At 37.3% G+C, this 24,256-nt stretch overlaps 1 protein-coding gene and 1 long non-coding RNA gene across 3 annotated transcripts in view; both read right to left on the bottom strand.

Annotated features, from left to right (window-relative positions):
* Positions 1-541: 541 nt before the first annotated feature.
* On the bottom strand, positions 542-11,930 carry LOC133542272 (uncharacterized). Of its 2 annotated transcripts, XR_009804110.1 has the most exons (4): positions 11,764-11,930; positions 2,745-5,560; positions 876-1,111; positions 542-790 (listed from the first exon to the last, which is right to left on the bottom strand). It is a non-coding gene; the product is annotated as an uncharacterized LOC133542272 (long non-coding RNA). The 2 variants fall into 2 exon arrangements; XR_009804109.1 differs by lacking the exon at positions 2,745-5,560 and having other exon boundaries at positions 11,764-11,920.
* Positions 11,931-19,960: 8,030 nt separating this feature from the next.
* Positions 19,961-24,256, bottom strand: part of nrxn3a (neurexin 3a) — a 198,425-nt gene continuing 194,129 nt past the window's right edge. The window contains exon 24 of the mRNA XM_061886428.1: positions 19,961-21,752. Coding sequence (XP_061742412.1) covers positions 21,454-21,752 — 299 coding nt within the window. The 3' untranslated portion in view covers positions 19,961-21,453. The remainder of the gene's footprint in view (positions 21,753-24,256) is intronic.

The raw sequence follows: 24,256 nt of genomic DNA on the forward strand, positions 1-24,256 counted from the left end.
CATCTAATACCACCATAACATTTGACAACCATACAATTCCACACCCACTTAACACCACTGTAACTTTTGACAAACAATTCCACACCCATTTAATAACACCACCATAACAGTTTGACAACCAAACAATTACACAAAGCTACTCGATAAAGAATCTGGATATTATCTTCAACACAACTCTTTCGTTTCAGTCACATTAGGAGTGTAAAACAGCCTTCTTTCACCTCCGTAATCTCGCTGAAATATGTCCCTATTTTGTCCACTAGAGACGCTGAGATCATTATTCATGCGTTATTTACATCTCTCTACATTACTGTTATCTATTTTTTTCAGGCCTCCTTTTGTCTAGCATTAAAATATTAGTTGGTACAAAATGCAGCTGATATACTTTTAACAAGAAAGTTTGATCATATTACACCTATACTATAGTGTTGTTGCGGTGCATGGTGTAAGAATGATAACGTGGATGAACAAATGAATGATAAAATAAGTAAGATTGTGTGACAGAACAGCGGGAAAAGAAGACTGCAGAGAGACGATGATGTTAGCTGCCAGCGTGTTTATTGACAACTCAGTATGTGAGTGCAGTGTGTGATTACCTTAAAGAGATGGAGTGTGACTATGTGTAAGTATTATCTGAGCGTGGTCACCAGAGGGTGTTGAGTGTGCGTGTTGAGATAGAGGTGGAAGTCCAAAAGAAGAAAAAGGCTTGGACGTCAGAGGGCAGGAGCGAGGTCTTGGTCCAGGGAGGCAAGAGGGAATCCAAAGTGGGTCCAGGTAGACGACGAGGAAGCTGGAGGACGACACAACACGAAAGACCGTCAACTCGACAGGAAGGGAACACAGGGAGCGAGAAGGCTGGAGATGTGTTGGCTTACTGTACTGGTAGGAGAAACTACGTTCTGGCACCGGATCTTAAGACGCGCTGGCTTATGAAGGCTGGTTGCTCATCACCGGCAGGTGTGTTGATTGCAGATCTCTTGCAGAGGCACACCCGCAGCGGAGAGGGAACACCTGTTGATGTGCTCCGCCATGCACTCAGTCCGCACAGCAGGAGGAGAAGCAGGAACGTGACCCATAACACATTGTGTAAGACTTGTGTACTGTTGTAGCGCTGCAGGGTGTAAGAATGAGAAATTAGTCACATGAATGAATAAATGGATAACATTAGGTAAGAGTGTTGCATTGCATAGTGGAATAAACCAATTTTGACCTTGTAGATATCAAAAACTGAGGAAACAAACACCATGAGGACACAAATTATATACATATTGACTTTGTATTGTAGATAACCAGACTCCAAAATTGACCTTGTAGATATGAAAAACCATGATGACATAAATTAAATACATACTGACCTTGTATTGTAGAAGACCAGACTCCTTAAAATTGACCTTGTAGATAACAAAAACCATGACAAAAGGAAATACATATTGACCTTGTATTGTAGATGACCAGACCCCCAAAATTGACCTTGTAGATAAAAACCACGAGACACAAATAAAATTCATATTGACCTTGTATTATAGATAACCAGACCCCCAAAATTGACCTTGTAGATAACAAAAACCATGACAAAGGAAATACATATTGACCTTGTATTGTAGATGACCAGACCCCCAAAATTGACCTTGTAGATAAAAACCACGAGACACAAATAACATTCATATTGACCTTGTATTATAGATAACCAGACCCCCAAAATTGACCTTGTAGATAAATACCATGGCAAAATATACATATTTACTTTGTATTGTAGATAACCAGAGCCCCCCAAAATTGACCTTGTAATTAATAGAAACCATGACAAATGAAATACATAGTGACCTTGTATTGTAGATGACCATACGTGCAAAAGTGACCTTGAAGATAAAAAGGACACAAATTAAATACAAATCTAACTTGGATTGTAGATGACCAGAACCCCAAAATTGACCTTGTAGTTAATAGAAACCATGACGACAAAATACATAAACTTATTGTAGATATCAAAAACATTAAAACAAAGGCCAAACCCTAACCCTAAAAAAAAAAAAGTCCCGAAATACATACCAACCTTGTAGTAACAAAAACCATGACAAATAAAATACAAATTTACCTTGTATTGTAGATTACCAGACTCTTTAAAATTGACCTTGTAGATAACAAAAAACATGACAAATTACATATTGACTTTGTAGTTAAAAACCATGACAAAAAAAAAATACATATTGACCTTGTATTATAGATGATCAGACACCCCCCAAAATTGACCTTGTTAATAGAAACCATGACACATAAAATATACATTGACCTTGTACTAGAGGATATCAAAAACCATGAAGAAACAAAAACAATGACAATATACGTACTGACCGTGTAGTTAAAATACAAATTTACCTTGTATTTTTGATGCCCACACTCCTTAAAATTTACCTTGTAGATAACAAAAATCATGACAAATTAAATACATATTGTAGGTGACCAGATTCTTTAAAATTGACCTTGTAGATAAAAAACATGGCAAATTACATATTGACTTTGTAGTTAAAAACCATGACAAAAAAAATACATATTGACCTTGTATTATAGATGATCCCACACCCCCCAAAATTGACCTTGTTAATAAAAACCATGACAAATGAAATACATATTAACCTTGGATTGTAGATATCAAAAACCACGAGGAAAAAAAAAACAGTGACACAAGTTAAATACATACTGACCTTGTAGTTAAAAACAATGACACAAATAAAATACAAATTTACCTTGTATTGTAGATGAACAGACTCCTTCAAATTGACCTTGTAGATAACAAAAACCATGACAAATGAAATACATATTAACCTTGTATTGTAGATATCAAAAACCACGAGGAAAAAAAAACAGTGACACAAGTTAAATACATACTGACCTTGTAGTTAAAAACAATGACACAAATAAAATACAAATTTACCTTGTATTGTAGATGAACAGACTCCTTCAAATTGACCTTGTAGATAACAAAAACCATGACAAATGAAATACATATTAACCTTGTATTGTAGATATCAAAAACCATGAGGAAAAAAAAAAAGGCCCAAATACATACCGACCTTGTAATAACAAAAACCATGACAAATAAAATACAAATTTACCTTGTATTGTAGAAGACAAGACTCCTTAAAATTTACCTTGTAGACAACTAAATCCATGGACACTAATTAAATACAAATTTACCTTGCATTGTACATGACCAGAGCCCCCCAAAATTGACCATGTAATTAATAGAAACCATGACAAATGAAATACATATTGACCTTGTATTGTAGATGACCAGACCCGCAAAAGTGACCTTGAGGACGAAAAGGACACAAATTAAATACAAATCGAACTTGGATTGAAAATGACCAGAACCCAAAATTGACCTTGTAGTTAATAGAAACCATGATGACACAAAATAGACGAATTGTAGATATCAAAAACATGAGGAAACAAAAAACAAACTAAATACATACTGACCTTTTATTGTATATGACCAAAACCCCGCAAATTGACCTTGTAGTTAACAAAAACCATGACAAATAAAATATTTACCTTGTATTGTAGATTACCAGACTTCTTAAAATTGACCTGATAACAAAAACCATGACAAATGAAATACATATTAACTTTGTATTGTAGATATCAAAAACCATGAGGAAACAAAAAAAAAAGGCCCAAAATACATACCGACCTTGTAGTAACAAAAACCATGACAAATAAAATACAAATTTACCTTGTATTGTAGATGACCAGATTCTTTAAAATTGACCTTGTAGATGACAAAAAATATGGCAAATTAAATATTGACTTTGTAGTTAAAAACCATGACAAAAAAAAAAGACATATTGACCTTGTATTAGAGATGAGACACCCCCCAAAATAGACGTTAATAGAAACCATGACACAAATAAAATATACAATATATTGTGTTGTAGATGTCACAAACCATGAGGAAACAAAAACAGTGACACAGGTTAAATACATACTGACCTTGTAGTTAAAAACCATGACACAAATACATACTGACCCTGTATTGTAGATGACTAGACCCCACAAAATTGACCTTGAAGATAAAAAACATTAGAAAAAAAAACATTTACCTTGTATTGTAGATATCAAAAACCATGAGGAAACAAAAACAATGACCAAAAAACCCCCACAAATTGACCTTGTAGTTAACATAAACTTTGGTCACCTACAATACTAGGTAAATATGTATTTTATTTCTGTCCTCATGGTTTTTGTTAACAACAAGGTCAATTTGTGGGGGGGAAGGGGAGTCTGGTCATCTACAATACAAGGTCAATATGAAGGGGAGTCTGGTCATCTACAATACAAGGTCAATATGTATTTTATTCGTCAGACTCCCCTTCCCCCCCAAAATTGACCTTGTAGTTAACAAAAACCATGAGGACACAAGTTGAATACATACTGACCTTGTAGTTAAAAACCATGACACAAATAAAATACTAATTTACCTTGTATTGTAGATGAACAGACTCCTTAAAATTGACCTTGTAGATAACAAAAACCATGACAAATGAAATACATTTTGACGTTGTATTGTTGATGACCAGACCCCCAAAATTGACCTTGAAGATAAAAACAAAATGTTATTTTCAATTATTGCACCCACACAACCATCACATCAGCCTGGGGTGCAGCCTGAGTGGAGAAACAAAAAAAAACAGGGACAGAAAGGAATTTAGAACAAACATTTAAGACACATGAACACAAATCAAGTCATTTGCGGCAAAGAGGTGAGTTTTAAGCTGTGCTCTAAAAGTGTCCAGAGTGGTGGCGGACTTGACTTTCAGGGGGAGCTTATTCCATAGGCCAGGTACCATCATTGAAAATGCACGGTCTCTCTTTGTCACTAGGTTTGACTGTGGGACCTTCAAGGTCATCTGGTTGTCAGATCTGAGGCAACGACCAAGCCTGGAGCTGATAGGTTGGTCCAGGAGATGTTTGATGTAAGCTGGGGTAAGACCACGGAGCGCTTTGAAGACATACGCAAGGATCTTAAATTTCACTCTGTGCTTCACCAGGATCCAGTGAAGGGAGGAGAGGATGGGAGAAATGTGTTCCCTCATTTTTGTGCCTGTCACCAGCATTTTGTACCAACTGCATGCTATATATGGTCTTGTCAGTGACCCCAGCATAGAGGGCATTCCATTAGTCCAGTCTGCAGAAGATGAGCATGACCACGACCCTCTAAGTCACTGGGGGAGAGGACTGACTTGATCTTGGCTATTGTGCACAGTTGGGGGGTTGGAGTTCCCGAACAGAAGAATTTCACTCTGTCATTGAGCTGCAGGAAATTTTGACATCCACTCTTTTATGTCCTGCAAGCAGTCCTTCAAATGGTCCTGTCCAGAGGGATCGTCTGTCTTGAGTGGAAGATAGATTTAGTATCATCAGTGTAGAAATGAGAGGAAATTTTATGGCGATGAATGACTTGGCTGAGGGAGAGCATGTAGATGGAGAACAGGATGGAACCCAGTATTGAGCCCTAGGGACCCCACAGGTGAGGTTGGCACAGCGGGAGGAATGTTTGGCTCTGTTCACAGAGAAGGTTCCGTTGTTGATGGAGGACGTAAACCAGCACAGGGCTATGTTAGTGATGCCAACCTCTTATTTCCCCAGATACACAATACATCCAACATTGGCCGGCCACACACACACACACACACACACACACACACACACACACACACACACACACACACACACACACACGCAGCAACTATCACCCCCCCTCCCCCCTCCCCCGCCTCGGGTGAAGGTAATATAACTATTGTAAACAAGACTTTCAAACCAAGGATGGCACAACATTTACTTAAACCCCAAAATGTCAAAAGGTGAACAACAACAACAAGAAAGCCAGCACCAACATCTCTGCAGATATTTGGTGATGCATCGAGAGCTAAGAACCTTTTGTAAATAAATCTTACATAAAGCATCACAAGTGCAAAAATATTCACAGCGTACTTTTCAGCTTGGAGATCACAACTTTGAAATGTCCCAACACCCAGCTTTTGACAACCATAGTAGGGCCAAATCAGTGAGGGCAGGTGTGTTCACCTGTAGCAAACACTCAGCCCCACCTTCATTCATCCATCCATCCATTTCCTACCACTTATTTCCTTTGGTGTCAGATGCCTATCTCAGCTACAATCGGGCCGGAAGGCGGTGTACACCCTGGACAAGTCACCACCTCATCTCAGGGCCAACTTAACATCACAAAACGAAAATGCTACGCCCACCCTTCTTTCTTTCTTTGTGGACACGCCTACTTTGGTCATGTGCATTACGTTTTCATAACATGGTCACTACTGCCTACTTTGTCTTGTTATATTCTTATTTTACTGTCATATATATATTTTTTTCCCCCATTGTTGCTTTTTATTTTTTATTCTTATTGTAATATTTCTCTATTGTGTTTCCATTTAAACCCCCATTAAGTACTATCTATCTATGTTGACATTCACGAGATGCCTTCATGAAATTTATCTTTATCTCAGGACAAAAATAAACACTCCAAAACATATACAGCCTATGTATTGTTAATGCTCATTGACATGCTCCACACATATGTATTATAAATGCTCATTGACATGCTCCACATGTATGCATGTATGTATTGTTAATGCTCATTGACAGACTCCACATGCATGTATGTGTTGTTAATGCTTATTGACATGCTTGACATGACATACAAACATGTCAAGCCTGTCAATGAGCATCAACAATACATGTCAAGCATGTAAATGAGCATAAACAATACACACATTCATACATGTCGGGGCCTGTAAATGACCATAAACAATACATACATGCCGGGCCTGTATACGAGCATAAACAATACATACATGTCAGGCCTGTAAAAGTGCATAAAACACTACATACATAAACATTGGCGTCGCACACGACCAACGCCAAACCAATTAGTCCGCCCTGAGATGGGTAGGTTTTGAGTTCAAACCCCGCCTGAGTCATACCAAAGACTATAAAAATAGGAGCCATGACCTCCCTGCTTGGCACTCAGAATCAAGGCTTGTAATTGGGGGTTTAATCACCCAAATTTATTCCCGAGCTCAGCCACCACTGCTGCTCACTGCTCCCCTCACCTCCCAGGAAGTGATCCAGGGTGATGAGTCAAATGCAGACAATTTTGCCACACCTAGTGTGTGACAATTATTGGTACTTGAACATTGGCCTCAGACTACCAACGCCAAACCAACATTAGCCTTGTCGACGACCGTCAGGAACAAGAGTGAAGCGTCTTGCTCAAGGACACAACGTACAAGACGAGGTCAATAGAAGGTGGGAATTGAACCATGAATTAAAACTAGGGGAGACAGGACCTTCTCTGTGGTCGGCCCTAAGCTGTGGAACACTGTGCCCCTCCATACTCAAACTGCTCCCGATGTGGAGTGTTTTAAGTCTCGCCTTAAGACCCATTTTTATTCTTTGGCTTTTAACACTACGTGAGTTGTGTGGTCAAAAAATATAATCCTTTAAGTTTACAATTCAGAAAGTTTTATGAAGCATAATTGTAAGCACACTACCACAAAACACAAATTGCTAGCCTCCGATGTTATGAACATTTTTTACAGTTGCATTGTATTGAAAATGAGGACATAGCAAAACATTTATTCCTTTAGTGGGAAATTATATATATATATATATATATATATATATATATATATATATATATATATATATATATATATATATATATATATATATATATATATATATATATATATATATATATATATATATATATATATATATATATATATATATATATATATATATATATATATGTGTGTGTAGGTGTGGGAAAAAAATCACAAGACTACTTCATCTCTACAGATCTGTTTCATGAGGGGTTCCCTCAATCATCAGGAGATTTTAATGGAAGCATTCACATACAATGGTTTATATAGAGCACAGAGTGGGTGGGTACAAGCAGGCGTAGGGCGTGGTGATTGGCTCATGTGTTACCTAGGAGGTGTTTCCATCTATGGCGGCATGTTGAAATGATTTCACTGCGCTTGTTGAGAGATGATAGATAAACAGTTTCTCTTTTAAGCATAGGTTGCATCTTTTATTACCACTGTTGTAAGGTGTGCTGGATGCAAGAATTTGCCATGTTATTGAATATTCAACATTATTGTCTGAGGTTCCAAATGTGTTTGCTGAGTTCTGTAGAATTCTGCAAAGTCTGGTTTCTAAAGGAGGCGTTGTGATTATTCCATCTTGTTTTGAACGCTCCTTCGGTTAATCCTACGTACGTGTCGGATGTGTTAATGTCCTTGCGTATTACCTTTGCTTGGTAAACGACTGATGTCTGTAAGCACCTTCCGTTGAGAGGGCAATCAGGTTTCTTGCGACAGTTACATTCATTATTGGTTTCAGAGTCGTTTAGTCTGGGGGTAGGCAGTCCTTTTGCAATTGCTTTGTTGTGGTTTGAAATGATGTGTTGCATGTTATTCATACAGCTGTAGCTCAATTTAATGTTGTTCTTGTTGAATATTTTTCTTAGGGTGTTGCCTTTGGGGAAGTGTTTGTCGATCAGAGTGAGGAACCTGCGGCCGATGTTGGTTGAGACGTCTTTGCTGAATGGCGGATTGTACCAGATGATGTTTCGTTTTCTGCTCTTTTTTGGTTGGTTTCCTGGGGTGGGTTCATAGGTGAGGGTGAAGTTGCATCCGGATACAACATCACCCTCACCTATGAACCCACCCCAGGAGGTGAGGGTGAAGGTGAAGTTGTATCCGGATACAACTTCACCCTCACCTATGAACCCACCCCAGGAAACCAACCAAAAAAGAGCAGAAAACGAAACATCATCTGGTACAATCCGCCATTCAGCAAAGACGTCTCAACCAACATCGGCCGCAAGTTCCTCACTCTGATCGACAAACACTTCCCCAAAGGCAACACCCTAAGAAAAATATTCAACAAGAACATTAAATTGAGCTACAGCTGTATGAATAACATGCAACAAATCATTTCAAACCACAACAAAGCAATTGCAAAAGGACTGCCTACCCCCAGACTAAACGACTCTGAAACCAATAATGAATGTAACTGTCGCAAGAAACCTGATTGCCCTCTCAACGGAAGGTGCTTACAGACATCAGTCGTTTACCAAGCAAATGTAATACGCAAGGACATTAACACATCCGACACGTACGTAGGATTAACCGAAGGAGCGTTCAAAACAAGATGGAATAATCACAACGCCTCCTTTAGAAACCAGACTTTGCAGAATTCTACAGAACTCAGCAAACACATTTGGAACCTCAAAGACAATAATGTTGAATATTCAATAACATGGCAAATTCTTGCATCCAGCACACCTTACAACAGTGGTAATAAAAGATGCAACCTATGCTTAAAAGAGAAACTGTTTATTATATATCATCCAGATCTATCATCTCTCAACAAGCGCAGTGAAATCATTTCAACATGCCGCCATAGACGGAAACACCTCCTAGGTAACACATGAGCCAATCACCACGCCCTACGCCTGCTTGTACCCACCCACCCTGTGCTCTATATAAACCATTGTATGTGAATGCTTCCATTAAAATCTCCTGATGATTGAGGGAACCCCTCATGAAACAGATCTGTAGAGATGAAGTAGTCTTGTGATTTTTTCCCACACCTACATATTGCGCTCTACCACGGTATCGAGCACTATTCTCTGGACAATCCAATCAAGACATATATATACATATATATATATACATACATATATATATATATATATATATATCATTGTTTGTAAGCAAACTGTGGTGTTGAATTTCCCCCAAGGATAAATCAAGTACATTCTATGTATATATTTATTATTAATTTTTATTTTTTGTTTTTATTCAGTCATTGGTGGAGCTTAAGATAGTATTTGAATGTTTTTAATATTGTTGTGCCGCACTTTGGAAACATTTTGTTTAAATGTGCTATATACAGTAAATAAAGTGGATTGGAAGAATCCACAGGTTGCTGGCACGGTCACTCTACCAACCACGCAGTCCACAAAATAAACCAAAAAAACATTGACTTTGTATAGGACATATACTAATAAATAGGGCTGCGAATCTTTGGGTGTCCCACGATTCAATATCGATTCTTAGGTCGCAATTTGAGTATAATTCGATTTTTTTCTATTCAACGCAATTCTCAATTCACAACAATATTTTACCAATTCAAAGGGATTGTGTATTCATCCAATACATAGATTTCAGCAGGATCTATACCCCAGTCTGCTGACATGCTAGCAGAGTAGTAGATCAAAAAAAAAAAAAAATAAATAAAAAGCTTTTATAATTGTAAAAGGACAATGTTTTATCAACTGATTGCAATAATGTAAATTTGTTTGAACTATTAAAGGAAGCAAAAATATGACTTATTTTATCTTTGTGAAAACATTGGACACAGTGTGTTGTCCAGCTTATGAGATGCCATGCAAGTGTAAGCCACTGTGACACTTTTGTTCTTTTTTATTATTTTTATAAATGTCTAATGATAATGTCAATGAGGGATTTTTAATCACTATGCTGAAATCATAATATTGATACTGTTAATCATTTTTGTTTCACTACTTTTGGTTTGTTCTGTGTGGTGTTTGTGTCTCCTCTCAATTGTTCTGTTTATTGCAGTTCTGAGTGTTGCTGGCTCAGCTTTGGAATTAGATTGCATTGTTATGGTTTTGCTGTGCAGTGGTTTGTTGGGTTGATTAATTAAAAAAAAAAAAATTGGGTTGATTAATTTAAAAAAAAAAATTGCTTTTTTTAGTCAATTTTTCTTAAAATGAGAATTGATTCTGAATCGCACAATATGAGAATCGTGATTCTAATTCGAATTGATTTTTTCCCCACACCCCTACTAATAAATATTAAAATCTATAAAGCGCACACACACACCAAAAAGCAGCAACTATCACACCCCGCCTTGGGTGAAGGTCATGTAAGCATTGTAAACTGGACTTTCAAACCAAGGACGGCAAAACATGCAGTTTAACACTTTAACATTTATTTAAACCCCAAAATGTCAAAGGTGAACAACAACAACAACAACAAGAAAGCCAGCACCAACATCTCTGCAGATGTTTGGTGATGCATGGAGAGCTGACAACTTTATGTAAATACACCTTAAACAAAGCATCACAAGTGTAAAAGTATTCACAGCGGACTTTTGAGCTTGGAGATCCCAACTATGAAATGTCCTTCTAAACACCCAGCTTTTGACAACCATAGTTGGACCAAATCAGTGAGGGCAGGTGTGTTCACCTGTAGCAAACACTAATCAGTGAGGGCAGGTGTGTTCACCTGTAGCAAACAATCAGTGAGGGCAGGTGTGTTCACCTGTAGCAAACACTCAGCCACACCTTGACTCTCTTAGCCAGCAGTTGAGAGCCATGGTGACTGACAGCTTGTCAGCAACTAAATGTGTCTTGTTTCTACATGTTGTGTTCCTAACATGTGCATGTTTGTCACTAAATGTGTGTTTCTACATGTTGTGTTCCTAACACATGTGCATGTTTGTCACTAAACGTGTGTTTCTACATGTTGTGTTCCTAACACATGTGCATGTTTGTCACTAAATGTGTGTTTCTACATGTTGTGTTCCTAACACATGTGCACGTGCAGCGCGAATCAAACAATTTTCAAGCAGCAATAAAGCACACAGTAGAAGCATCAAGACAAACAATAGAACGCCAGTGTAAAAGAGCAAAGTATTACTCACTGCGAATAAAACCCGTCCGATCCACATCCGTCAAAAAAGAATAATGATGAAGCAGTGAAGGAGGGACTCAGGTGGAACTAAATACAACTAATTAAACGAGGAACAGGTGTGCAGACACGGAGCAGATAGTAAAGGTGCCACAAAAGACAGAGAGCAAACAGGAAACAGTAAGAAAATAAGAGCAGCAGGACAGGAAGTGATTTCAAAGACAGGAAAAGCAAACATGAGCAAAGTGTCAGTAGCACTTCTGACACATCTATATATATATTAGACCAGGGTCTCAGACACGTGAGATCTTATTTTGCGGCTCCCACGCTAATATGAAAGTTGAATGTTAGTGAGAGTTTGATATGAATGGTGCTTGACAGCGTTGTGGGCGGAGCTGAAGGAATCCACCAATCACGGTGTGTGATATGGCTCTCCAACAGTGACGTCACTTGTGTGACGCAGGCAGAGACAGGTTTGAAATAAAGTTAAAAACGATGATGCTGTGTTCCAAATTTAAGTTATTTAATGAATCTGAATGAGCCTATGGCTTTGTACTTTGTTTATTATGTATTCATTTCTTTGTATTCTATTTTTGTTATTTTGAATTTACAACCCCCTGGCGCTGTTTGGACTGTTTTTATAATGTTTTGTAATGTTTTATATTGTTGTTGGACTTAGGGTTTGTAATTGTTGAAATGTATGAATAAACATTTAAAAGAAAAACAAGGTTTGAAATAAAGTTGAAAACGATGATGCTGTGTTCCAAATTTAAGTTATTTAATTAATCTGAATGAGCCACTTTGCACCTGCTGTATATATATATATATATATATATATATATATATGTATATATATATATATATATATATATATATATATATATATATATATATATATATATATATATATATACATATTACTTTGAATCTACAACCCCCTGACGATGTTTTGTACTGTGTTTATGTTTTGTAATGTTTTATACTGTTTTTGAACTATTTTGATTATTGTTTCTCATCTGTTTGTTATTGAGGAAATTGTTGAAACATTTAAACAAAGAAAAACGTTTTGAAATAAAGTGGTCCTCGTGTAAAACTAGAGCCTCCGTTTTTGTTATTGTAAGCGAGAGTTTATATATGTCGCCTATACTGTATAAAAGTACAAAATAAGAAAGGGGGAGGCTGCAGTTTTACACTTTATTTAGGACCACTTTATTTACTTTCTTTCAAAAACCTCCGCTCCACTCAACCTGTCACCACTTCCGCTCCTCGGGCCTTCAAAATAAGACTCCAAGGCATATACTGTAGAAGAGCTTCTAACAGGAACTTAACATCACAAAGAGGCAAGCCCATAAAAATAGGTTACATACCTCCCCTCCTACAAAAAGAAACGTCCTCGTTTCAACACAAATAACAGGATAAGTGCAAAAACAATACAGGCAGTTAAAACAAAAACAAAAACATATTAACCTGTCCCCCCAAATATACAGAGCCTCACAACACACAAAACAACAACAAAATGTAACCGATGGTTTATATATGTCGCCTATACTGTATAAAACCACAAAATAATGTAACCTATTTTATGGGCTTGCTTCTTTGTGATGTTAAGTTCCTGTTATAAGCTGTTATACAGTATTTGCCTCGCGCTCTTATTTTGAAGTCACCGAGAGCGGAAGTGGTGAGAGGTTGAGTGGAGCGGAGGTTTTTGAAAGAAAGTAAATAAAGTGGTCCTCGTGTAAAACTGGAGCCTCCCTCGGTGTTTGTTATTTTGTACTTTTATACAGTATAGGCGACATATATAAACATCTCCGCTGCACTCATCGTGTCACCACTTCCGCTCTTAGGGCCTTCAAAGTAAGAGCTCAAGGCATATAATGTATAACAGCTTTTACCAGGAACTTCATTCATCCATCCATTTCCTACCGCTTATTCCCTTTGGGGTCGCGGGGGGCGCTGGTGCCTATCCCAGCTACAATCGGGCGGAAGGCGGGATACACCCTGGACAAGTGGCCATCTCATCACGGGGCCAACTTAACATCAGAAAATGAAAGAGGCTCCGCCCCCTTCCGTTTTTGTTTGTGGCCACGCCCACTTTGGTCATGATGACATTGATAAGGTGTCTTCATGAAGTTGATCTTCATCTCAGGACAAAAGTAAAGACTTCAAGTACTGCATCATCTCTTCCTTTACTAGTACTTGACAAAGTCACTTGGAAGTAGGAGTACATCAAAGTACAACACAAGTACCATGCTGAATATAACACTCATTATTAAATTGCACTACATTCACCTATTTGTTACCTAACCCTAACGTACAACATGTAAATTAAACATACATTTAGTTATCATTTCATAATATCAACATTTATTTACATTCAGATATTTAATGGTCACACATTCTGTTACTTATTACTTTTATTGTTATTTATTCTTTGAAATGAAGCATTCATTCATGTATTATTCTCAACATGCATATACAAGTATTCCTTTGTTTTTATTGTACACAGAAGTCATTTTCTACCCTCAAGTACTTATTACTATGATTACTGTTAATAAGTGAAGGGAAAGCAGGTGCCTTGCCCAAGGACACATCGGCACTGACTCGGAGGGCAGAAGCGGGGATCGAACCTGGAACCCTTGAGTTGCTCCACCACCTGATCCACGCTATGACTTTCCCCATTAGCGTAGTGTTACTATTATTATTACTAGTATTACTATTCAAATGTGTTTTTTCTTCAATCTTCATCTTGGGAGTTCTTGTCCTGCAATGAAAATACAAAGAAAAAGGAACAAAAAAAATCCACCTTGTTTGTTATTTGTCAACCAAAGCAAAGAAAAAAAGTTATTTTTGTTGGTGTAATAATAAAAAGAAGACTATTTTTTAAATAATTTTTTTAATCAAAAACAGTCAGAAACGTTTTTTATTTCGGAGACAAAAGTGCTGACTGGACGACTTTGGTTGGACTTTTAAAACTACCAAATACAAATAGAAGACCAACATTCTTTACAGTTTTTCTTTTTGTACAGTGGCGTGAAAGTAAACCATGTAACAACGTGGACTGGAGTACTACCAAAGTACAGTAGTACTACTAAAGAGAGACAAGTGAATTCATATATATATATATATATAAATATATATATATATATATATATATATATATATATATATATATATATATATATATATATATATATACACACACATACATATATATATATATATATATATATATATATATATATATATATATATATATATATATACATACATACATACATAAACCTCTCCAAGGTTTCTCATAGTCATCATGGTCGACGTCCCACTGAGGTGAGTTTTTCCTTGCCCTTATATGGGCCCTACCGAGGATGTCGTTGTGGTTTGTGCAGCCCTTTGAGGCACTTGTGGTTTAGGGCTATATAAAAAAAACATTGATTGATTGATTGATTGATTGATTGATTAATGTACCACAGTGTATGTACACAAACCACAGTGTATGTACCACTAGTGGTACAAAACATGTATTTATTATGCATACACTAAACATGTATTATTCATACACTAAACAGGTATTTAATAATCATATACTAAACATATATTTAATATTACACTAATTATATATTTAATATCCATACATTAAACATGTATGTAATATTTGCATACTAAACATATATTTAATATTACACTAATTATATATGTAATATTCATACACTAAACATGTATTTAATATTTGTATACTAAAAATGTATTTAATATTAATAAACTGAACATGTATTTAACAATCATATACTAAACACATATTTAATATTCATATACTAATCATATTTTTTAATATACATACAATAGACATGTATTTATTATTCTCTAAATAAGGCACACTTGGAAATAATTAATTTCTTTGTGTGCAATTGCTGCAGAAGTCCACAGGAGGGCGCACGTTCCCTCTTCATAAATCTGGTCATTCATACACTAAACAGGAATTTGATATTCATCCATCAAACATGTATTAAATAATTAAACACTAAACATATATTTCATTTATACGCCAAACATGAATTTAATATTCATCCACCAAACATGTATTTAATATCAATACACTAAATATGTATTTAATAACTATACACTAAAAGTGTATTTATTATTCATACACTAAACATGTATTAAATAATTATACGCTAAACATGTATTTAACATTTATACACTAAACATGTATTTAATATTAATACACTTAACATGTATTTTAGATTAGATTAGATAGTACTTTATTTATTCCGTCAGGAGAGTTCCTTCAGGAAAATTACAATTTTCAGCACAATCCCATTCAAGATCAGACAAACATTAAAGGGAGACAGAACAGGATCGCTGACGGGTCTGCCGGCTTCCAGCGCCCCTTACAAAAAAAGATGAGATACAGGTAAACAAGGGGGGGAGAAAAAAATAGAAGATTAAAATAAAATTAAAAAATCGGTCTTAGCCTGGGCCCTGGAGAGGGGGTGCAGACTGAGGGAGGCCAAGGGAAAAACACAACAACTCATAGCCATAGTACACATCCCTCTTCCATGTGTGTAAGAGGGAAACATCAAACATCAAACATCAAAGAACACATAGGACATTAAAGATGTAAATATCAATACACTAAATATGTATTTAATAATTATACACTAAAAGTGTATTTAATATTCATACACTAAACATGTATTAAATAATTATACGCTAAACATGTATTTAACATTTATACATTAAACATGTATTTAATAATCATACAATAAACATGTATTTAATATTAATACACTAAACATGTATTTAATATTTATACACTAAACATGTATTTAATAATCATACAATAAACATGTATTTAATATTAATACACTAAACATGTATTCAATAATTATACGCTAAACATGTATTTAACATTTAGACACTAAACATGTATTTAATAATCATACAATAAACATTGATTTAATATTTATAGACTAAATATGTATTTAATAATCATATAATAAACATATATTTAATTATATACTAATCATTAGGGGTTCGGGGAAAAAATCGATTAGAATACGAATCGAATTGTTTACGTTGTGCGATTCAGAATCGATTCTCATTTTTTAAAAATAATTGTTTTTTTGTTTTTGTTTTTTTATTTACATTTTTTTGTTTTTTGTTTTTTTTAATCAATCCAACAAACCACTACACAACAATACCATAACAATGCAATCCAATTCCAAAAGCAAAACTGAGCCAGCAACACTCAGAACTGCAATAAACAGAACAATTGAGAGGAGACACAAACACCACACAGAATAAAGCAAAAGTAGTGAAACAAAAATGATTAACAGTATCAATATTATGATTTCAGCATAGCAGTGATTAAAAATCCCTCATTGACATTATCATTAGACATTTATAAAAAATAAATAAATAGTGTCACAGTGGCTTACACTTGCATGGCATCTCATAAGCTGGACAACACACTGTGTCCAATGTTTTCACAAATATAAAATAAGTCATATTTTTGCTTCCTTTAATAGTTCAAACAAATGTACATTATTGCAATCAGTTGATAAAACATTGTCCTTTACAATTATAAAAGCTTTTTTTATTCAATCTACTACTCTGCTAGCATGTGAGCAGACTGGGGTAGATCCTGCTGAAATCTATGTATTGAATGAACACACAATCCTTTTCAATTGGAAAAATATCGTTTTTGAATCGAGAATTGAATCGAATCGAAAAAATCGATATATAATCGAATCTTGACCCCAATAATCGATATTGAATCGAATTGTGGGACACCCAAAGATTCACAGCCCTACTAATCATATAATTAATATTCATACAGTAAACATGTATTTAATATTTATACACTAAATATGTATTATTCATACACTAAACATATATATTTAATATTCATACACTAAACATGTATTTAATATTCATACACTAAACATGTATTTAATATTTATACACCAAACGTATTTAATAATCATATACTAAATATATATTTAATTATATACTAATCATATATTTAATATTCGTACAGTAAACATTTATTTAATATTTATACACAAAAAATGTATCATTCATACACTAAACATATATATATTTGGTATACAAACATTAAACATGTATTTAATATTTATACACTAAACATGTATTTAATATTTATACAGTAAACATGTATTTAATAATCATATACTAAATATATATTTAATGATATACTAATCATATATTTAATATTAATACACTGAACATGTATTTGATAATCACATGTGATTACATAGTAAACCACTCCTCCAAACGTCGTCAGCCTGGTTTGTAGAAACTAAAGAACTGTGAAGTGCAGTGGAAACACGCACACTGCACACATCTACAGGAACCCCTATGTGGAGGGGGGCGTGGTCGGCGCGCCTCCTGCAGGAATGGGGTTAGGGTTATGGCAGGCCTCGAAGCCAGCGACAGGTGAGTGGATTACCCAGCTGGGAACCCTTATCTAATCACCCGTCGCCATTATTAGCAGCAGTCGAGCTGAGACACGAGAGTTGGAGTTGGAGCCAGAAGCTGAGACACGCCGGACTGAAAAGTCCGAAATATATATTGTTGGAAACCAGAACCATACTGCTGTATGTCAATAAAAGACTTTATTCAACTGCTCTACCAGGCTCACGAAAGATATGCCTGCACCAGGAGAACTCTCCCAGAAAAGACACTTTCACATTCTAGTTCCAGTACCATGAACTTTTGGTGTGAAACATTAGGCCAAAATCCACAAAAATGACAGTTCTCCTCTAACCCTTAGATTCAAAAAGTGAGCCCACAGGTTGGTGTCCTTCAAAATCTTCAAAATGAAAAGTTGTAATATTTTCAAATTCCTCACAAGTCATGTTTGTGACAGGAGGACATTTGCATTTTCATTGATTTTCTATTTAGAAATGACAGTTTTGTATCACTACTCCACTCTTCCACAAGTCGCTTCAAAAACAACCCCAAGTAGTTCCTATGAAACTTTCTGTGAACCTTGCAACTTTGACTGTCAACACTGTCCCACTTACACATCTGATGCAAGGTTGACTGTCAATACTGTTCCACTTACACATCTGATGCAACTTTGACCATCAATACTGTCCCACTTGCACATATGATGCAACTTTGACAGTCAATATTGTCCCACTTACACATCTGATATAACTTTGACTGTCAACACTGTCCCACTTACACATCTGATGTAACTTTTACTGTCAATACTGTCCCACTTACACATCTGATGCAAGTTTGACTGTCAATACTGTCCCACTTACACATCTGCTGCAACTCTGACTATCAATACTGTCCCACTTACACATCTGCTGCAACTCTGACTGTCAATACTGTCCCACTTACACATCTGCTGCAACTCTGACTGTCAATACTGTCCCACTTACGCATCTGATGCAACTTTGACAGTCAATACTGTCCCACTTACACATCTGATGCAACTTTGACAGTCAATACTGTCCCACTTACATATCTGATGCAACTTTGAATTTCAATACTGTCCCACTTATGCATCCGATGCAACTTTGACTGACAATACTGACCCACTTACACATCTGATGCAGCTTTGACTGGGTTAGCGTTAGAGTCAACCCATCAGATGTGTATTTGGGAAAGTATTGACAGTCAAAGTTGCATCTAATGTGTAAGTAGGACAATATTGACAGTCAATGTTGCATCAGTTGTGTAAGTGTGACAGTATTGGCAGTCAATATTGCATCAGATGTGAGAGATGGCATCAGATGTGTAAGTGTGACAGTATTGACAGTCAATGTTGCATCAAATGGGTAAGTGAGACAGTAGTGACAGTCAAAGTTGTATTAGTTGTGTAAATGGGACAGTATTGACAGTCAGAGTTGCATCAGATGTGTAAGTGGGACAGTATTGAGGATCAAAGTTGCATCCGATGTGTAAGTGGGACAGTATTGATGGTCAAAGTTGCATCAGATGTGTAAGTGGGACAGTATTGATGGTCAAGGTTGCATCAGATGTGTAAGAGGGACAGTATTGATGGTCAAAGTTGCATCAGATGTGTGAGTGGGACAGTATTGATGGTCAAAGTTGCATCAGATGTGTAAGTGGGACAGTATTGATGGTCAAGGTTGCATCAGATGTGTAAGTGGGACAGTCAGAGTTGCTAAGAATGAAAGGTTCCAAGAAGATTCCATAGGAACTGCTTGGGGTGATGCTTGCCCCCCTGGTGGGGGCAGTAAGGTTGTGCATCAAAGGGTTTAAGGACAAGCAAGAAAATTGTCATTTGCATATTTTTATCAGGATAATGCAGCCAGAAAAAGTACAACTTATTCCTGACATTTATGATTCAATGGAGGGGGCGAGCATAACAACATTATATCCACCAGACAATCCAGCCACTCGACACTGAGAAAAAAAAAAATAAAGTTGTCGATTTTTTAAATATTTTATTAAAGAAAAAACGACACTGAGCCCCCATTCTTTAAAATTGTCATCAGATTGGTCACTGTCCTGACTTTTCTTTCAAAAGGAAGGGGAGCATTGAAAGGCTAGCAGTGACACAGGAGGAAGGGCGACTTCTTTTCTTCAACCACTGCAAGTAGATAAATATTCATGCAACTTTAGAAACATCTCTGCTGAGGTCGCTAGGCTAACGATACATTTGCATTTCTTACCAAATATTCTCCACATTCTTTTTCTCTGTGTAAATTAACAGTAAATAGACTTTGTCATGAATATGTTCAGTCTGTACAATAGAGCTACTAAAACTGTCATCATATATGTACAATTTCCTACCTACAAAGTACAACAGTTAGTATGTAATAAAATATGTAAACAAATTTGTGTTGTTTTTTTTGACACAGTTGACTGTGACATCTTGACACTTTCACCATTATTCCGGTATACTTGTGTGAACAATGTTTTAGTACTGCATTTGTGTTCCTCCCCACTCCTTCATAGAAAAAGAGAACACTGAACTTAGGTAGAGTTTTGCAAAAAAGGTAAGAACCTCTTGGAGAGATCCCTTGGGCTTGTCCAAAGACCGGGGAGGGACCGGGTTGTCCCACCAGGACCCATTGGGTCTCATTTGAAACACTGTTGTACTGTAAGTTAGGATGACATGCATTTTACAATCATTTGCTTTTTTTCCTCAAGAGAACACTTTTTGAGACAAAGTGTGATCGACAATCAGAATAATGGTGTGGAATAAAATTTCACTGCAGCTTCTGTCCATTTGACACAGACGGAGCATGTTTTCTTGTTATTTTTCTCACCTCACTTTTTATTTTGCTCAAAGCAAAAATAGAGAAGACACCACATCTAGTATTTATAAACCATACATATTCGTTTTTTTTTTCAAACTTGGACGATTGTATGCCTGAGCCCATCTTGTTAAGCACTACGTACGCCTTGCTTACATGCTGAGCTTGTGAGGCTTCTTGTCACCGTACAAAATAAGGTTTGTGTTTGAATGTCAAGGATCTCTAAAAGTCACTTAGATGGAGCAGGGACATACCTGGAATGTCTCTGACCAGATAGAAGAGTAAGGTCTCTAAAGTTGCCTCCTCAGTACGTAAGTGTGCTTTGATATGATAGTACATGTCATCAGTTCCTCCTCTCAGCACAGCGAAGGATCCAAATAATACCATCATTGGTCAGTTTTCAAAAGTTCTCGCAGTCCTTCTGTGGTCCCTCTCTCTCAGACGTAGTACTCCTTATCCTTGTTCTTCTGCTTCTTATTGCTGCCTTTCAAGCTGTGCTGTTTGTCCTTCATGACAGCACCATTGCTCTGTACAGCTGAGTTGGTTATGTAGTTCCTGCTCTCGTCCACCTGGTAGGAGCCCTCGTCCCTGTTCCTGTACTTATACATGGCATAAAGAAGGATGAGGATGCACAGGGCAGCGGCCGCCACAATTCCGATGACCATCCCGGTGGTGCTGCTTGATTCCCGGACCACTTCTGAAGGCCCCGGCCTGACGCCTGGTTCTGTGGGAAGTGCTGTGGGTATATTACGGAACACGGTTGGAGGTTAATCATGGGCCCCTCAGCTGGGTGCCGTCTACCTCAAACCATGTGGACAATGGAAGCAACTCTAGGTCTGGCAGATGTTTTAGCTAGCGATTATTCATTTTCCCATTCGGATATTCGGCGGGTGCATTGTGGAGGGTGGTGGTAAAGGCAGAGGTGGCGGTGGTGCGGCTCTGGCGTTTTTTGCGGTATGGCGGTAGTGATAGTCCTACTGCGTCTGGAGACTGAAGTTTATGTCTAAAAGTCCAGGGTGAGTAGCCACCTTCAAAGCCAGATGTGGACAAGGTCTTAGTGTTACCAAGGAGAAGGTGTTGTAAAAATCTTCATCAGTGGTAGAGCGCTGGTTAGACTTGAACTCTTCCCCAGAGCCATACCCCGACATCGCCAAGCCATCATCATCATCACAATCATCGCTGCCTCGGTCCAACAAGCACGGTGCCCCCGCCTCAGTGGCCTTGGACAGGGCCTCTTTGGTGGTCTCAGTAATGGTAGGATAGGTTGGTGGGTTGAGGGAGTGGGAATGAAGGGAGCACGAGGATCGACAAAGGGGTGTACTATTGGATCCTCTAGAACTGGGGTGACTAAGTCAGCTCCTGGGTTCAACACAGACATCCAGAATGTTAGGTAGAGGCATGTCCATCCTGATGCCTCATAATCGCTAACTAAAAAAGAAACAAAAAACTTGGCACAGCACGTTGAAAAAACTGCCAAATCAAAAGGTTATCAAGCCGCAGATTTCCATTCACAATTTGGTGCAGTTTTCAAAAGGCTTAAGAAAATGTTAGGACGAGCCAGAGAAGTGAAATGTCCAATCAGCTCGAGCAATCTCGGCAAGTAGTGTCGTAGGAAACGTTCCAATTATATTGTCAAAAACTGCAAAATGATACAGACAGAAATTTATGGCAGATTTATCATCCAATGGCTCTCCAAAGACCTTAAACCTCTTGCTGGTTTCTCACGATACAACATAGATGGTTACACAACTATTTCTCTGATACAGAGCTGAGGGGTCGTTTGGTGATTAAAAAGTTAACGGGCCTAATGCCAATGTAACAAAAGTGCTCAGTGCTCAACCTGGCCACATGGAGCAGTCAATGTCCAACTTCCATCCATCCATCCATTTTTTTAGCGCTTGTTCCTCCCGGGTTTTTGGGGAGGCTGAAGCCCATTTCATTCTTGCATTCATTTATGGTGTATCTGGATGTGAATTAGAGGTGGGATTGTCCAAAATCAACCTAATACTACCACTCCACTTACAAAATAGTACAGTACAATTACAGGAATGGTGCTCTAACAATACTCCATACATTAGGAATTCTAAACACTGACAACTGTCAGACCTGGTAGATCACATTTGTGTGAGTTTTCAGGAATAATAACCCTGAGTGGGAGCATGTCATGAATTGACCTCCTTTGCACGGACAAACCATTTTTGATTGACTTAAACAGAAGGAGAGAATATCGGAGTGAATTTGAGATACAGTAAAAACTTGATCCCCAAGCAAAACATTACTAGTTCTTGATGGAGAAACCCTTGTTGGCAGGCACAGAGGTTTCTAGTTGCCAAAGGTTGCACATCAAAAAGGGATTTTGGTCCATTTCTCTTTCCCGAAACATGTTTTGATGTGGTTGCTTCATAACTTAATGTTTAATGATGAAGGTCCAGAGACTGGTGAGGCCACTCCAGGATTTTAACGGGCTTGTTCTTGAGCCACTCCTTTGTAGCCTTGGCTTTATGGTTTGGGTCATTGTCATGCTAGAAGAGCCATCATCAGTGTTTTGGCTGAGGCCAGCAGGATCTTGTCCAAGATTCTACAGTCAATGGCCTGGCTCAACGTGGGGAAGTCTTTCTATGCCCTTAGCAAGGAAACAATCCCACAGCACAATGTTTCCGCCTCCAAACACTGACTACAAGTGTGTACTCCTTATTTCTTTTATTGGTGACTGTGGTCCAAGCTCCCTTGAAATAATTAACCAGCTTCTTCCTTGTAATTCTGGTTTGGTCCCTCACCTCTCCCGGACTCAAGTTTAACCCACACAACTGAAATCAAGCTTGGGCCTCTAAGTAATAAAAAGATCTTGTATTTTTTTCCATCTTGTAATGATCTTTCCAAGAGTAGTCTCACCAAGCTTCTTGATGAAGGAATAGGGCTAATATATGTGAGGGTCAGAACGCTTGCTGTTTTGGAAGAGACGTAAGACATTTCATTGGCCTCGCTCAAGAGCAGGGGTCCCCTTCCCTTTTTGGACCAGGGACCAGTTTAACGGACAGGCCGTCCACGTGTAGCAGATGAATACAGCAAAAATAAGCGCATAAAAAATATAACTCACCTTAAGACTGGATTAACGGGATCCCTGGACTTGTTTCTTTGCAGGTATATAGAGTACCATCAACCTGCTGGGAACTGCAGAGGGAAATTAGCCTTTGGCTACAATCTTGCAAATTTACACTTTAGATTTGATATTATTGTCAC

The sequence above is a fragment of the Nerophis ophidion genome, linkage group LG24 (assembly GCF_033978795.1).
Source record: "Nerophis ophidion isolate RoL-2023_Sa linkage group LG24, RoL_Noph_v1.0, whole genome shotgun sequence".
NCBI classification, from domain to species: domain Eukaryota; kingdom Metazoa; phylum Chordata; class Actinopteri; order Syngnathiformes; family Syngnathidae; genus Nerophis; species Nerophis ophidion.